The 17377-nt window shown below is 41.3% G+C and overlaps 1 protein-coding gene across 6 annotated transcripts in view; it reads right to left on the bottom strand.

The window, feature by feature from the left end:
* The window catches only part of ctif (CBP80/20-dependent translation initiation factor), a 57593-nt gene that overhangs the window by 7828 nt on the left and 32388 nt on the right, over positions 1-17377 (bottom strand). For 5 of the 6 annotated variants that reach the window (XM_030742640.1, XM_030742643.1, XM_030742642.1 and 2 more), the window contains 5 exons: positions 14960-15036; positions 9558-9638; positions 5327-5891; positions 2901-3200; positions 650-805 (listed from right to left, as the gene is read on the bottom strand). In XM_030742640.1, coding sequence (XP_030598500.1) covers positions 650-805; positions 2901-3200; positions 5327-5891; positions 9558-9638; positions 14960-15036 — 1179 coding nt within the window. The remainder of the gene's footprint in view (positions 1-649; positions 806-2900; positions 3201-5326; positions 5892-9557; positions 9639-14959; positions 15037-17377) is intronic. The other variant, XM_030742644.1, reaches the window with a different exon arrangement.

Raw genomic sequence — 17377 nt, 5'->3', positions numbered from 1 at the left:
AGCAGTTGAACAGGCTTATCCAGCCAAGTAGCTTTAAGTTTATTTTGTATATGCATATTTCTGGGTCAGTGTTCAGACCAGCAGGGGTATATACATGGGGTGCTTAAACTAGTTTGACACCTGACCTCGTTTCTTTCTCTTGTTTGGACTCTTAGATTAAAAATCAACTTCCTCTCCTCTGGTTTTCTTTTTACCTGTTATGCCATGAGTTAACCGTCAACCTGAGCCACAGTCTCCCGCACTTCCCCTCACCTCCCTCACCTCGCTTGCTTCCGCTTTCAATATTTCATTTGTCATTAACCACTTCTGTATCGTCATGCGTCTGCTGTGGCTTCCCTTCATGGTTTCCATGGAGACCGAGAGTGCGTTTAAGTGAGCAAGACCAGCTGATGAGAAGTGAACCTGGGGTCACAAAATTTTCCTGGAACTGAAGGTCTCCTGGCTGTTTTGCACCACTAACCAAACAGAGCTGTGGTTTCTAGAGTCTAGACTGAGTCTGGCCAAAAACAGGAATTCAGCGCATGTATCGAACTGAACAGGCAAAACACACAAGCACAGCCGGACACTTTCCCTTACTAGAAAGTGTGAAAGGGTCTGACAGACTGACTACTGACATACTTATTGGAGGGTGGGGGTTCTGAATACAAACCTCTCGTAAGCAAGTGTAGATGGGACACACTAGCACCCTGAACGGCTCGCCAGAGCTGCTCCTCATGGTACCAAACACTTCACACAAGAAAGTGATGAAACCCAACCACCGCTCCACATCTGACTGCTGGAGCTCCTCGCGACGGGAAAAATCCCTCTGTGGGAAAAATAAATAAGGATGCTTAGTTAGTTTGGAAAATACACCTTAATTTTACAGGTCATCCAGCTTCAGTAACTGTGTAATACAAGTAGGCAGTATGTAGGTGTTAAATTCATAAGTAAAGCTGGTAAACTATCTTCCTGGCAGAACCATTAATCACCATTAACATCTCTACCATCTCTCTAATGGAATTTTTTGTAGGTGGCACATATATTAACCTTGCGCCTCAACATACTTAAAGCCAAAAAAGCAGTCGAAAAACGCATTAAACAAATTCACAAATTTCTTTTATCCGCTTGAAATAGAGGAGAGTATGTTAATTTAGTTTGAAAGTGAAGGGTGGTGAACTGTGCCGGTGCTGTTAAAGTGTTGGGGTTAATATGGGTTAATGCTTATGTGCACTTGTAAAGATGTTATTCGGCAGATTAAAGTGAAACTTTATTAACAGACAGAGCAGCTCACTCTGCTGCTCTGTGGACTGTCTGTTACTGAGGCCTGAGCAGCTTTTAGTCTCACACACCTGAATGGCCACAATAAAATCTGCTTGTGCACGGACTACGGAGCCGTGAACGGGTCCGTAGTCCGTGCACAAGCCCCATCCACCTCAAAACAAGCACAACACACGCTCAAAATTTTAAATGATTTAAGAAAATATAATGAAGGAGGTGTCACATAAGGGGCCACGGGGACTTCTGAGCTGTGTTAAATATTTATGAGAAAGTCTGACTATGTTTAAGCAAAGCCACAGCAGTCACACACTAATTCCCCCCCATACTGAGATCCACGGGTTTGCAAGCAACATCATTAATTAAGGCTTTCATGAGTTCAGTTATGACATTTAAAAGGTTTTAAAGCAAAGACAGAAAAAAAAGAAAAAAATGTCAAAGACAAGGAGGGTGTGTGTGTGTGTGTGTGTGCTGGCTGGGAAGTGAATTTTTAAAGTGAGAAATAAAAGAAGAGAAGGGACCACACAGATGAGATAAAGAGGGAGTGAACAAAAAGGGGAGAAAGAGGGTAAAAGGATCAAGGTGAGATTAACTGCTGCTGGATTTGGGAAAAAAACAAGTTTCAACATCTAAAGAAAAAGGTGGAAAAATGCTAAAAACCCAAGGGAGGAGGAAAAAAGTTTAGGAGTGATGGGAGGGAAAAGGAGACATGGAAGCAGGTGAGTTAACATTTGGACTTTGAAGACATCAAGTACGTCTTGTTTGTCTACTTCTGGTTCATCTGCTGGAGTTTGTGAAGGGCAAAAGGAGAAGTGCAGTGAAAGAGAGAGAGAGAGAGAGATGGACATGAGAACTGTGCAGTATGAAGTAGTGGTGCACTGACCCGCATCATTCTGGGTGAGGGGAGGCGATAAGATGGAGGAGCACCGGAATAGAGAGCTCATAAGGGACGAGGAGGGGGGAGAAAGGGAATGAAATATGCAACGGCTGAGAGGATGTTTTCATCGAGGGTGCGAGACTGGAACTGTGCAGTTAAGTGAAGAGATGGAAAGAAAAAAAAAAGGGGGGGGGGGGCAGGTTTCTCTCTCTCCCCTGGGTGTTTAGATTAGCTGCTGTGCCTGCTGACATTTTCTGCATCATATACACAGTTGGTTCCCCCTGAAAGTTCTCATAAACTAAATTTGAATGAAGGTGCTGAATTTACAGAGATTATTTTGTTAAAACATGCAATATAAAAACGATGGCTTTGCCGAAGAACATCAACTCTACCATAAAAAAGTGTGGCTAGGATAAAATAAGCATTAAAGGGGTATTTTAAGAACCTTCTTAGGGCAGGTACAACAATAAAGCAATAGTGAAATCTGAAACAATTTTCTGCTTTGTTTTTTGTGGTTAACTGCAACTTTTCAATACCTGCAAGAAGCTGGAACCAACAACAATAATTTAGCACACAAGGCAGTATTTTGGGCATGAGTTGTTATTTAAGCAACAAGATAAAAAAAAATCCCTGGCATTGATTAAAAAAACGAAAGGCAGGTACATGAAAGCAATTATGATTGCTGCACATGAGTATTTACAGAAAACATTAAGGAGCCAAGATACGCTTGGAAGGTGTTATTGTTCTCTCGCATCTCTTGCTCCCTCACCTGCAGCATGTTGAGCAGCAGTGATCTAAACTTGGTCCCCTCCACCATGAACAGCGCCATCTTGTCACAGAGCTTGGCGGCCGTTGCTGCAAAGCTCCTGTCTGACACGGCCTTGGAGTAGATCGTGCTGACCACCTGAGCCAGGGTTTCCTCTGAACGGGCCGAGCACTGCGCCTCCTCCATGAAGGAGGCCAGCTGCTGCTCCACTCCGCTGCTGTTGCTCCTCATGCTGTTGAGAAGCTCCACCAGCCGGTCAATATTCCGTGATCCGGAGCCTAACTGCTGCACACATGCTTCTTCCTGAGGGGAAAGACGGGATAACGCATGTAAGTGAATAGTGAGGATAGTGATGGATGGACATTTCAACACAACTTAGGTGTTTTCATGGAAAATAAATGTCAGCTAACTTGACACGTGAATTATGATGGGTAAGTCAAGTGTATGCGTCATGTTTTTTTTTTTTTTATGAGTTTCTTTCCTTAGGGAATAGTATTAAAAATCGAATAAATAAGTCCTGAATACGTGGACAGACATATTAAAGCTCATTTGTAGTCTGACATGTAACTGAAATACTCCCCTGTGCAATACCATTTAAACAGCACTTCTGCTCTTCAGTAAAATTTAATATGATTTAAATTTACTAGATCTTAAAGACCCAGCAGTTGGAACACAGAGCATCCATCAACAAGATGTTGGTATGATACAATTCTGCTGTTTGAGAAACAGACCACATTTTAGCCAGACTGAGAAACGACAGCAGAAACAGGGCAGGTTTAATGGGAAGAAACTTTTTTTTTTTTTTAATATGTGTGGAATGGGTTCTAGGTTAAGCATCCGACCTGGATCAGTGGAAAACAGGTTCTGTTGCAATTAAGTTCTTCTAACGAAGTCTGAAGAAGCTGCTATTTTTCAAATAGTGCACTAGCCTGGGTATCATTTTAAGTGGACAGCCACTGTGTCTCTGATTAGTGCTACCATAGCTGAGTAGGTGTGTGGTGAGCCACAGTCAGTATGGCTGATATTGTATTCCCATTATTATTATTATTATTTTTTTAGGGTTGACACAAGCCTTTCCTCTGTCCCTTTCCATCAAGGTTCTGGTGTTCAAAGGTCACATAATAACGCAGTTCACACAATTAAGCTGATTAAAGAAATGGTATATTCATTTTTCTCTCACTGAGCTTTGGTGCCTGTACTATTAACCATATTGTTACTGATTGTTTTCCACTGTTAACTGGAAAAAGTGTAGGAGTAGGACGGAAAGGAGAGCAAAGAAAGAGACATGACAAAGCAGCCGATGGGTTTACTGTCATTAAAAGGCGGTGACTCGTGGCAAGTTATAATGTGCTGCCCTTGCTCAGCTCCCATTCTAACAAAGTAGGGAGAGGGTTGCAGAGACACACCCCATAGACTGGTGAACAGAAATAGGATGGGCCCACCTGCCCCATCCCTCTTGTCACAGAGGAATCCTGGCAGAACCTGATGTGAGGAGGCCAACGTAAGCATGTCGGCCTGCTTCCTTCATTTCACTTGGTTTCAGGTGGCTAGATTTCTAGCTTGAGTATTTAAAAAAAAAAAAAAAAAAAAAAAAGAGAGTCTAATCTGCTGCTGCTTGCATTAGATGAATAAATTCACCTTCCACCTGTTCTCCGTTCATTTTTGCGTGCACGCAGAGTTCTAGCAACAAGTATTTGATTCAAACTGTCTGCAATACAACTACTGCACAGCTGACACTGCATCAACAGATTGTGTAGCCCTGCTGATAGTGTATGACATGTAACCCAGCCAAGGTTTTGCAAAAATGTTACCAATACACTGGGTTTTGTAACTGGTTAGAAAAAAAAATAACTGACTTTATGAAAACAAAGCTGATGCAAAGATTAAATATATTAGTCAGTATATCCCATCAAGCAAAAATTCCCTTCTAGATTGGTTTCACTGATTCAGTGGCATCACTGGGGATACATTTACTAATTCCTGCCTTGCTGCATCTTGGGAAGTCCCATGTTGTCAAATCAATCCTCTCCTGGTGGTAATGAGTTGGCTGTAAAAAAAACAAAAAAAAACAGGAAACTGAGAGCAGCAACACCGTTGGCCAACTCATCAGTTTAGGGCACAGTGGAAAACATCAAAAACTGTTAAGCTAATGCTGCTTTAGTTTCTTCACCTCCGTGGTGAGAACATGTGCTCCCCTCCCTGCCAGTCTGGGTGTGTGTCAACCTGAATACTACATAAATAAATAGACAAGCACGGCAGTGAGAAAATTGTTTCTCCGTGTCTTTACATTAATGATAGTGTATTCGTGTTTTTGAACATAATTAGGGTAATTATAAAACCAAATGTTAGCGTATGACTGTGTGTATATACACACACTGGTTCTGTTTGCTTTAATACTGACTGACAGGCACTAAGCAGCTTTTCAGTACCTTGTCCTTTAGTCTCCTCCTCAGCCTCTCCTTTGATGATTGCAGCAGGCTGATTTTGGGCTGCTCCGACTGGCCCTCGTATGCTTTTCCACCTTGCAGTGTGTTGGAAGATTCCTTGGTAGCTGTCAGATCTGGGAAGGCAGTCGTGTTTGGCATTGAGTCATATTTGGGTGACTCATTGGGACTCATACTGCTGCAGTCTTGAAGAGGTCTGATGTGCTCACCACCCAGTTTTACATTCTCAGTCTCTTTGTCTTTGGTTGTTCTTGGGGGTACTCCTTTATCACCTGTAGAGTTTGTCTGTCCATGCCCCTGACCTTTCTGATTGTGGTGCCAACGCCGATTCTGGCTGTATCCGTGATGTGGGGGCCCTCCTTGGCGCTGCCCATGTCCTCCTTGGTACTGGCGAGGCGGTCGACTGGCACTGGTGTTTCTGTTGTCTCCCTGTTCTGTTAAACTCTGCTGCTGCTGGTTTGGAGACTGTTGCTGGTTTTGATCCCTCTGCTCCTGCGGTGACTGAGGCCGGTTCTTCCCTCCTCCGCCACCGTGAGGCCGCTGCTGTCTCCTGGAATGAGGGCAGGTTTTAGCTTTAGTGTAATGAAACAGCAGCTGTCTTATACCTTAAACGGCTCTGTGACACTCTGACACACCTTCTCACAAAGATCAAACGATACTCTTGTGAAAACCATACACAAAAGCAGTAACCCACCACTACTGACATACATCTAGAAAATCAAAAGCCTGGTGCCTGCTTACATGTGGGTGCACAGTGTCTCTGTGTTTTCCTGTCCTGCATCGTTGTGTCCTTTTGCTGCACTGGCTCTGGGCTTGACAAGCCGCTGACATATGGTCCAAGGGATTAGTCACCCTGGCACCGAGAAGGCAACCTATTACTTGCCTCAGTCAGTGAACTAGCTCAAACTATAGCAACAGCTAGCAAAACTTTGTTCAGATATGCTCAGCTGTATGGATGTAGGCAATTTAATGTGTATTTTTGACTGATGTGATCTGTGAATGATGTAAATTTAAGTCTCTTTGAACAATAATGAGTAAATAAATGAACAATGAACAGTCAAACCTGAAGCGTATCCAACTGAAACTGCACAAATATGCTAAAGTATCACCTATACTCTTTATTTGACAAATGCATTTGTCAAACAATGTGCCCAGTGAAATGTATAGTATGTAAAGAAAAAAATAAATAAGAGCTTAAATGGTTCCATGAATTACTAGTGGGATGCTGATATGCACAGCCTGTCGTGTGACTAAATAACTGGATCAAAATTTGTATAAAGAAAAAAAAAAAAAACCAAAGAAAAGAAAATCTTGAAATCGACCTCCTTTGTTTAACCCACCAAATATTTTCAAGGTAGGAGAAGTCAGGCCAGTTTAACACCTCGACGCTCCCAATATAGAGCCATTACATACTGAGTGAAATAAGCAAGGCCTCTAAAACCACGCTACCTAGATGACCACTCCAAAACCTGCATCTGCCTTAAAAATTGTCCATGTTACCCATTCCATGAGCTAATGCACTGCACTCCTGTGCTTTTTAGAGTCAACCAGACTACACAGTCATATTCATTGTGCCTGTACATGGATAGTTCATGGACAAAAATGCTTTTGAGTCCTGAAAAATTAGAAACTACTGTTTGCAGTGGCTGTCTTTGTAAGTTTAAACTACACTAGTCAAATTACATGCTGTTTTTTTGTTATACCAAAGACAAGATTTCTTTGATAAACAAAAAGGACAAAAAGCAGATAAAAGCAACATCTCTGATCATTAATCCAAGTCTTGTGGGAGGCTGGAATGAGGCAGAATGACAACTTTCTGTTCCTGACAAAAAAAACTTTCCCTTTCAGTTTTTAATGCAGCAAAACCTTCAACAGCTTGATTTTTAAAACCAGAGTATTAAAAAATAAATAAATAAATAAATAAAACAAACCCCCCCCCCCAAAAAAAAAAAAAAAACCACAACAAGACTGGAAAAATCTGATGTTTTTGAGGCTATTTATCCCACCACCAGCAGATTCATAGAAAAACAACCCAGGAAATGTTTACACACACACTTCTCCAGCCGGGGGGGGGGGTTATAACAGATACTCAGAGAAACCACAGCACTGATACATGGTATAAATAATGGATTTTATAATATATAACACTGAGTATAGCCTGACCTTTGCATTAATTAAAAAAATATTTGAAAAGTAAGAAAAAAAAAAAGATGGATCGAATCCAAGTGATAAACCAGGTTATAACCCCACCGGTGTATTGATAGTATCCAATCAATATTCTGTATTGACTGGATGCAGAAATAAAAACGTTCCTTTGTAAAGACTTCCCTCAGATGGTTACCTCAAGTTTGAGGCTATAGTTTAGGTTTCTGTTTTACTGAAGTAACTAATATTTTAAATGAACAGTTAACAGATAAAAAGATAACAAATGAATAACAATAACCTGGACAAACAGGCTTTATGTTGGTTTTAGGGCCTAGTTTTCCATTCATGGTTTGGAGTGTTAGCTTTGCAGAAGTTATTTTTCACAAATCTTTGTCAATTTATAGCATAAACAATTTTTTATGGATGGAGAAAATAGTCAGTTTAATCAGTAATAAAAATAATTAGCTGTGTCTGATTTTTTTTTTTTTTTTTTTTTTTTTTTTTTTACATCAAACAATTAGCCTATAATGTTTCAGTTATTTATTTATTACTTACTTTGTAACCAGTGCTTTAATTTAATCATTAAATACTGTGTCTTATGTCTGTGCAGGTTCTCAGTCATCCAGGTAACGGTAATCTTGAGAGCTTGGAAAAAAAGGGGCGACTCTAGAAGACATTTCACCTCTTATCCAAGAGGCTTCTTCAGTTCTAAAACCAAAGGAGGCCCAGGTATTTAAACCTTAGTGGGCGTTGTCCCCATTGGAGGTGGTTGTTGACCCACTATTAAGCATCTGCTTCATTACTTCAGCCAAGGTGTGGAAAAAAGATGTGGGTCATTACCACCAGGGGTTTCAGATGAAACCACTGTGAGGCCTTGCCCCACCCTATCATGTAACCTATTGAGGTCACCTGAAGTAAGGTGAGAGTGGGGGTTGAGAAGACTGGGAAGGGATCTCAAGACTGCATTGTAGGTGGCTGACAACTGGTGTGGTGAGCCACCACCTCTGCCTTTTTTCACACCCTGGCTCATGTGATGACGCACATGATCAATAGTGGGTCAATGACAATGACACCTTCAAAGGGGACAACCCCCACCAGGTTTAAATACCTGGGACTCTTTTGGTTTTAGAACTGAAGAAGCCTCTTGGATAAGAGGTGAAACATCATCAAAAACTTGGCTACTCTGGCTTATGATCATTGTGAGTGGCCAACTCTAGCAGCACCTGCTTTGGCATTGAAGGTATTTTTGGCATTTTTGTTGTATTAAAACAAAAAAACCTTGTTAGGGTGTGCTGTAAACAGATACAACTGCAGCTCATCTGTTCTATTTTTGAGAAAGTTCATACCTGAGTAGCATTTACTGTAGGATTAAAACTAATGAATAAGATACCTTAAAGATTGGGACTTCAACATTTAATTTGCTAAGGTGCTTGCTGCGAGACAAGAAAGTTGAGAAATATAGCACGTCTCCCCACTTTGAAACACACACACACACACACACACTTGATTCATTACATATTTACAGTAGTTGTTAGTTTAGGCTCAACACTAATAATCCATTCTGATCTACTGGTGGTGATGATGAGCGGTGAAAGTGGGAATGTAATAAAATGTAAATCATATTTAATGACTGTAAGCTCTGCGGTACAGAGAGTGTTGCTCAGATTGACCGCCCATCAGTCATATTAATGCCAGGGAGATGTTTGCATTAGGGATAAATGATGGGGCCACTGATGAAATTTCATCTCACACTGTCTTGTTACTTGGAAACAGACCTGACTCTGGAGTGATCAAGCATCTAATGAAATGAGAGATTACTTCTTTTTTTGGCTGAGGATAATGAGTTTGGTAATATGAAGGTATTAATCGGTTTAAATTAGTGTTTGATGTTGCTTGGCTGGCCCCACCTCTTCATTATATGGAGCCATTTGTGTATTTGACTTGGGGTGGGGAGGGGGGGGGGGTTACAACACCATCAGGTGACCTTTGAATGTCTTGAGTAGAATAAATCAAATGCAGTTTCCACTGTTTTGTCCTCAGGTCTGAGGCTCTTTCTTACATTGTCACTAACCTGGCTGAGACTTGCCGCTTTCCCCCTGGGCCAGTAGGCAGAAGTACGGTTAACTGGTCTCGGGTGAACTGATCAAATGCTCTACAAGCAGGAGAAAAGGGTACGCCACAGTGCAGGTGATTGGTGGGATGGATAGAGAGTGGAGTAAAATGGCAGAACAGTTTGTAGAAAACAGCAGGGGAATTTTATAGATGGTGCAAAAGAAGAAACGGGAGATTGTAAGAAAGGGAAAAGCAAAGAAGCAAAGCGGGAAACAAACAAACAACTACAGGTTGATAATGATCATAAAAATCAACAGGCACAAAACTACAGAAGAATGCTAAGGTAACTAAAAAGGTGAAATTAATGGCCAGACATGATCATGGGAGGAGGCAGGGTGCTGATGATCAATCAGGGCTGTTTGCTGTGTATGGTTATGTGGATGGAGAATTCATGGAACCACTGGCTGACCCAGACTGAAGAATTGATCGACCCAGGGGAAAGAAGCCTGGAGGCCAGACGAGTCAATAACAGGGCCAAAGCTTCATAAAGGACACAACACACTGGCCTAATGGACTGTGGGGAGATGGGTTTCGACTGCCTGACTGAACATTTGCATCGCTAAGTCTTGAGATTTAAAAATCAGAAGCATACTGAATGTGTGCGCATGCCTGCATGAAGAGCTTTTTTCGATTACACTCTTAAAGCGGGCGGTTGATGGTAGGTGCAGAAGAAGTAGAAGACCTCTTTCAGATGTCTGTCACAGGTATTAACAATGCACATGCCATTTCCTACATAATACCAGAACTTACAATTCAATTCAATTCAATTCAATTTTATTTATATAGCGCCAAATCACAACAAACTGTCGCCTCAAGGCGCTTTGTATTGTGGGTAAAGACCCTACAATAATACCCTACATTCACTTTATTATTTACAACTTGCTAGTACTGAGTTGGACACCATTTTGCCTTCTGAACTGCTTTAATTCTTTCATTCCTGCATGTCCATGATATTGCCAAAATTCTTCACTCGTCTGCCTTCACACAACTTGAGTGACATCCGATTCTTAATCTATAGGGTTTAATATTATGTCTGCCCACCCTTTGCAGCTTTAACAGCTTCAACCCATCTGGGAAAGTTTTCCACAAGGTTAAGAAGTGTGTTTATGGGAATTTTTGACCATTCTTCCAGAAGTGCATTTGTGAGGTCAGACACGGACGCTGGATGAGAAGGCCTGGCTGGCAGTCTCCGCTCTAATTCATCCCAAAGGTGTTCTGTCAGGTTGAGGTCAGGAGTTTGTGCAGGCCAGTCAAGTTCTTCCACACCAAACTTGATCATCAATGTCTTTACGGACCTTGTTTTGTGCACTGGTGCACAGTCATATTGGAACAGGATGGAGCCATCCCCAAACTGTTCCCACAAAGTTGGGAGCATGAAATTGTTCAAAATGTCTTGGTATGCTGAAGCATTAAGAGTTCTTTTCACTGAAATAAAGGGGCTGAGCCCAACTCCTGAAAAACAACCCCATACCATAATCCCCCCACACCACCACCACCAAACTTTACACTTGGCATAAAGCAGCCAGACAAGTACCGTTCTCCTGGCAACCAGCACACCCAGACTTGTCCATCTGATTGCCAGACAGAGAACTGTGATTCATCACTCCAGAGAACACGTCTCCACTGCTCTAGGGTCCAGTGGTGGACTGCTTCGCATTACTGCATCCAACGCTTTGCATTTCACTCGGTGATGTGAAACTTGGATGCAGTTGCTCGGCCACGGAAACCCATTCCATGAAGCTCTCTACACACTGTTCTTGAGCTAATCTGAAGGCCACATGAAGTTTGGAGGTCTGTAGCGACTGATGATTGAAGTTGGCAAACTGCGCACTGTGCGCCTATCCTATCACGATACCATGCTCAAATTCACTGAGCTCCTGAGAGCGACCCATTCTTTCACAAACGTTTGTAGAAGCATTCTGCATGCCTATGTGCTTAGTTTTATACACCTGTGGCCATTGAAGTGATTGAAACACCTGAATTCAATGATTTGGATGGGTGACTGAATACTTCCATTAATATAATGTACTTCACAGGGCTAATGAGTTATTGAGCGGGGTTAAATGTTGATATGAAAATATGAGTGCAGCAGGGCACATAAGGCTTATGCATGTTTTACTTGAACTGAGATTTATAAAAACAGAACCGGGCCTACTTACATCTTCATAAATCTAACAGAAAGTATGCATTTCTGTTTTTTGCGCACAATTTCATATCTCTGGCCCCAGATGTTTACTCATAATTGAGTGCATAAATATCAGAAAGATAGGGGAACTGTTAGTCATTGTGGTGACATTTAGTCCCACACAAACTGTTTTCAATCATTTCAGCTCTCAGTTCAACACTTCAAATGGCACTTCAGTTTTTAACAATGATGTGTGCAAATGGGATGTTCAACAGAGCACGTTGGATTAAAGCCTGTTGTTAAAATAACCTCTTTAGTGTAAGTACAGTTAAAGCGATGCTGCGGACAAAGTGCACGTCTTGCAACAAAGACAAAATAAAGTCAACATGTGTAAAAGCTTCTTGTTGAATTAATATTATTTTTTTTTTAGAAAGACTTAAAGGTATGATGAAGAAAGGAGCTGCTATGCTCTTTCTTTGCCCCTTTCTCTGTTTTGAAGCAGAAAGCGGTAAGCAGCACATTCCAGTAAATCACAACTAATTTCAGCCCTGCTTGACGTGCCTACTAAAGTAGAAACACATGCACTACCTCCCCTTTCTTTTCCTTCCTGCCACAGCCAGCCTACACTTTTCCTTTACTCAATCTCTCAGTCCCACTCTGTTTCTCCTTTTTGAGCTTTGTTCAATACAGCCCGCATGCCTTGCACAAATACTCAAATGATCAATAGTTATTTCCATATTTCAACATCATCTGCTTTTAGCAAGTTTGCTTTTGCTTTTTTTTTTTTTTCCCCCTAGCTCAGCTGAGTTCATACATTACACAAAATAAAACACCAACCACAACATTTGCATTACAGTGGCTGCTGGTGTTTAGTTACACAATAACAACAAGAAAAGATTAGCATGTTTCACAGACAAGCAAATGCGGTAAATGTATTTTATGAGCAAACACGTTGAGCTTCATAAAGACCTTTTACTTTGGTAACTGGCTTTACTTACTAACCACACGTTCATAGAAAGGCTTTTAGCGCTGCAAGAGGTTGCTTAGTTGTCGTGACCCAGGCATATCACTTTTTCTTTTTTTAATTTCTCCTAACCTAATGTGTATAAAATCTGCACCAAAGTTAATGTTATTCTACTTTAACTTGAGTCCACACTACTCCTTTTTTCACCTCCCAGATTTTCTTCTGAATTAATAATTGTATTGCTTTAAAAAAAAGAAAAATTTTCATTTGCTTTTATGTTTGCCTTGTGAGAACAATCATAGCTTTTCCTTTTTACTACCTGCTTTTCCAGCTCTAGTGATGCCCATTTCATGTCTACCCAGCTTTGTATCTCCTGCCTCATCCCTCATTTGACATTTTTCATCCTTAGCTTCATCTTTCTTTCTGTGTGATGCTTCTTTTTAGTGTAAAGCAGTTGTTTACTGCTTTTTTGTTTTGGTTTTTTAACTGAGGACCAGGGGAAAAATAGAGAGTTAAACTAGACTGAATGAATATAATTTATGAAGGAGAAATAAATAAGAATTTGCTGATGCTACTGTGCTGCCCTGCAGTTCAAAAACATTCCTCTCAGATCCTTTTTTGCTGTTAATTGTTTATAAACATTGTGGTGTATGGAGCATGAACTTTTTCCAGCTTCGGAAGTAGGTCAGGCCAGAAAAGATTTGACGAGCTGAATGCTAACGGTCCCAGTTACACAGGCCTAGAGACCGCCTGGCAACCTCAGCAACCACTGGTCACTTGGGAAAAATGAGTAGCTTCCCATCGGTTGTGAGTGGTTTTTGGCAGTTGCTGTGAAACTGATTGCTAAAACCCCAGTCACTCAGGCCTAGAGACTCATCAGTGATCACCTGGCAACTACAGGTCGCTAGGAAAAGATGCATACTCCCTGACTGGTTGGTGAGTGGTTGCTGGAGGTTGCTTGATGTCACTAGGTGAAATTGGTAACAAAGAGGTATATGGTGCAGCCCTGAAAACCTCTTTGTGATTGCTTTGGTCACTAGTAGACTGCTGCAGTCACCTGTAGTGTGCACGGAAGTTGCCAACTGGGAATACACATTTTTCCTGAGTGACCAGACGTTTCCAGGGGGTTGCCGACTGGTCTCTAGGCCTGTGTGACTGCGGCCTTAGGGTACTAAACTGTTGGCACATCAGTATCAATACCTTTGAAGGCATGCACTCAAGGTTTGGAAATGTGAATCACCATTTTCATTGTCCACCATCAACAGGTTATTCAGCAGAAACCTGTAAGCCAAACAACATTTCACTTCTAATTCCTTGCAGTTGTGCAAATGAGACTTGTTTTATAAGTTTAAGTGCAACCCAACAACTAAATTTCTGCCAAATGTGCATATGCCAGATGCAGGCCAACACATTCTGTACGTAAAACTTCCTCATGTGTAAGCTGTAAACTACTGGGAAAGAGTGCCTGGGAGCAGAGTGCACAAGAAAACAGGATGGTCTTGTGTTAATATTTCCCATTTAAAAACAAATAGACTGAAACGCAAGCAAACTGATGTTGGTCCATATTTTTGTTCTTTTCTTTTTGCCAAGCCTTGGCTGCTGCGGCCATCAAACATAAATACAAAAGCTCTGGGCAAAAGTAATTATCCTCTGAGCTTAAAAACAAGGATAAAAGTGCGTTTTTTCCATTTGTATTAGAGACAATTTCCTCTTTTTAAACCACAAATACAATCAAAATATTTTCTCTTCGCTGGTCGCTTAGCAACTGAAGAACAGTTTTCCAGTGACATCAGGGCAGAGAGTGAGAGCGGGAGATTTTTTTTTTTTTTTCCTCCTCTTCTCTTAAGGACCTGGTTTCAATGAAGTCAGACTTGGGTGAAATTAGATTTCACTGTATACAATTAAAGTAGATGTGCCAGTGCAAAACTTAGTTTGGATTTGAGATTACTTGAACATTGTAGGCAAAAATAAGTGATTAAAAGGCTGGCACAGGTTTGTTCAAGTTTCAATCAGCTTGAAAAAGGGGGATAAAAAAACCCAACGTCTCTGCTGCACTTTTTCTTTTTTCCTGTCTGCAGTGGAGTGTGGAACCTGCATTCCTGTCTTGACTTTTCTTTGGATTGGGGGAGATGTTAAGGCTACAGGCCTGACTGCACTGACACCAACACACAAAAATGTTCCCTCTCACTGAGGTAGGTTTGTGTGTGTGTGTGTGTGTGTGTGTGTGTGTGTGTGTGTGTGCGTGTGTGTGCGTGTGTGTGTGTAATCTTACCGCCGGTCACTCCTCCTGCGCCGGAAGAGCTTTTTGGTGTGTGCGATCTCAGCCTCATTAGGAAGGGGTGGGAAGACCTGTAAGAAAGACAAATCACAGAATAAGAGATGGCTGCTGTAGATACAAATGACTTAAGTAAGTAAGTCCCCCCTGTTTTTCCTAGTGATACTTATAAAATGAGTAAGTATCAAAGTTCATGCAATTCTGTTTGCAGGATCTTTTTTAACCCCTCCTTCAAGGTACATACTATCCGGCACAAGGAGTCTTAAGTGATGTAAGTATATGGTGACTGGTCTAGACATAAGCATATGTTTTTGCAAGACCAAGAAAAAAAATCTAAGTATTGCATCAACTGTCTAAGCAACAGTTGGCTCTAAAAATGGAACAAAATAGGGCTGACGGTGAAGTCCAGCCTTTACTGAGTCTATGTGAGAAGGAGGAAATACACTGAAAATTGAATTCATTAAGTGAGCTTTAGCTCAAATTTTTCTCTCAGCCTGATACTTGGAGTATTCACACACAACTAGGTGATGTAGAAAGAAAAAGAAACAGGATTAGAAGAAAGGAAAAGACTACACTCATGCTGCGTATTAGGGTTGGGTTTTGTTTCAACCACATTTTGGCATTACCATTTTTCTGTTAAAAGCTCTTCTATTTAGATGTTACAAATAGGAGAACATCCATCCATCCATCCATCCATCTTCTTACTCTAATCCAATTCAGGGTGCAGTGGGGCTGGAGTCTATTTCAGCTGTCATGGGGTGGGGAGGTTGGTACGCCCAGTATAAGGTTGCCAGTCTGTCTCAGGGCTAACACATATAGACAGACAACTATTCATGCTCTCATTCACACCCACAGCCAATTTAGAATCACCAGTTAACCTTACATGCATGTTTTTGGACTGTGGAAGGAAGCTGGAGTACCAGAAGAGGACCCACGAGGTACAGGGAGAACATGCAAACTGCAGACAGAAAGGCTTCGGCCGGCTGGTTGATTCAAACCCAGGAATTTCTTACTTTAAGGCAGCAGTACTGATCACTACACCACCAGCTAGCTGTTACGTCAAGTATTAGTGTAGTGTTCTTCCTTTAAGGTATATGCCATCTCTCTTTGGAGCTCCCCACCGGGCAGTTATCCATAGGGAGTCCTTGGAACTGTTTGATCCACCTATAGTATGTAGGTTTCCTTTGATTGGCTGTACAAACAAATTTTACATCTGAAGGATTTCAAACATCCTGTTCCTTTCCAAAGGATGACTGAACTATCACCATGGTAACAGCTGACTGACAGTTATTGATTGTGATTAGCTTTTTGCGAGTGTGACTTTGGCTAACTGCACAGTAACAGGATAACTAAAAACGTGGCTACAGCCAAAATCCATCCCTCATGTCGTTCACTGCTAACAGACACATACTGTAATTTACCCAGTAACGAGCTGCAAATTGAGTTTTTGGGCACTTAAAAATCATAAGTAACTGAACATTAGTAATCATCATGCAAATTTAATGAAAGAAGTCAAGTGTCTAATACATAAGAGATTAGTAAAGGTTCTACATAAAACTGTACAAGCGAAACAGAGATGGTAGGAATTCAACTAATGGCACACAACTGGCTAGAGGTAACACCTTTAGGTTTGTGTGTGTGTGTGTGTGTGTGTGTGTGTGTGTGTGTGTGTGTGTGTGTGTGTGTGTGTGTTTGTAAAACAAAAGATACTCTGTTTAAAATGATGTTAAACTAAGAGAAGCAGCAAATCCTCACATTTATGCAGCTGGGAGCAGCAAAATGTGGTTCTTTATGCACATTTATTGACAAATTCAACACTGAGAGCAGTGATCTCAGAGCAATGAAGACAAAATGCCCAGGTGTGTCTTTGTCACTACGATCGATGTGTTTAGGATAAATCCAGACTGAACACTTCCCAGGGTTTGAAAACTGGCCCAGCCTGTTAAATCCACTCCTCGCAATTCAGTGACAGTACAAGTTGCCTTGCGTTGGAAGTGACAACGTATATTTAATGGGATTGCAAACAAACAAACAAGAGCAACATTTTTATTTAGGTCAGTGGAAAAACAGGTATTTTTGACGTCTAACAGATATTTCCAATGCATGCTGTGTTGGATGCCGACCCTTACTTATACAGGTCACTTCTTGCGAAAAGGAAGAAAGACTGTCTGTCATCCATTAATCATCAGCCCTGTCAGTCAAACAGCATCACTATGCACTGTTACTATGGTTACAGGCAGTTTAGGACTAGCACATGCAGTGTGCAATAACAGCATGCGTCTTATGAGTGAGTGAATGAAGCAGAGCTCTGTGCACGGTTTGGTCAGTACTGTATAATTCTGTATCATCATTTTTCTTCTTCTAAATAAAAGAATGACAAAAAATTGCAAAGCTTTTTGTCTCATGACCGGTCAA

The sequence above is a fragment of the Archocentrus centrarchus genome, chromosome 12, assembly GCF_007364275.1.
Source record: "Archocentrus centrarchus isolate MPI-CPG fArcCen1 chromosome 12, fArcCen1, whole genome shotgun sequence".
NCBI classification, from domain to species: Eukaryota; Metazoa; Chordata; class Actinopteri; order Cichliformes; family Cichlidae; genus Archocentrus; species Archocentrus centrarchus.
This window is presented reverse-complemented; position numbering and strand designations above follow the sequence as displayed.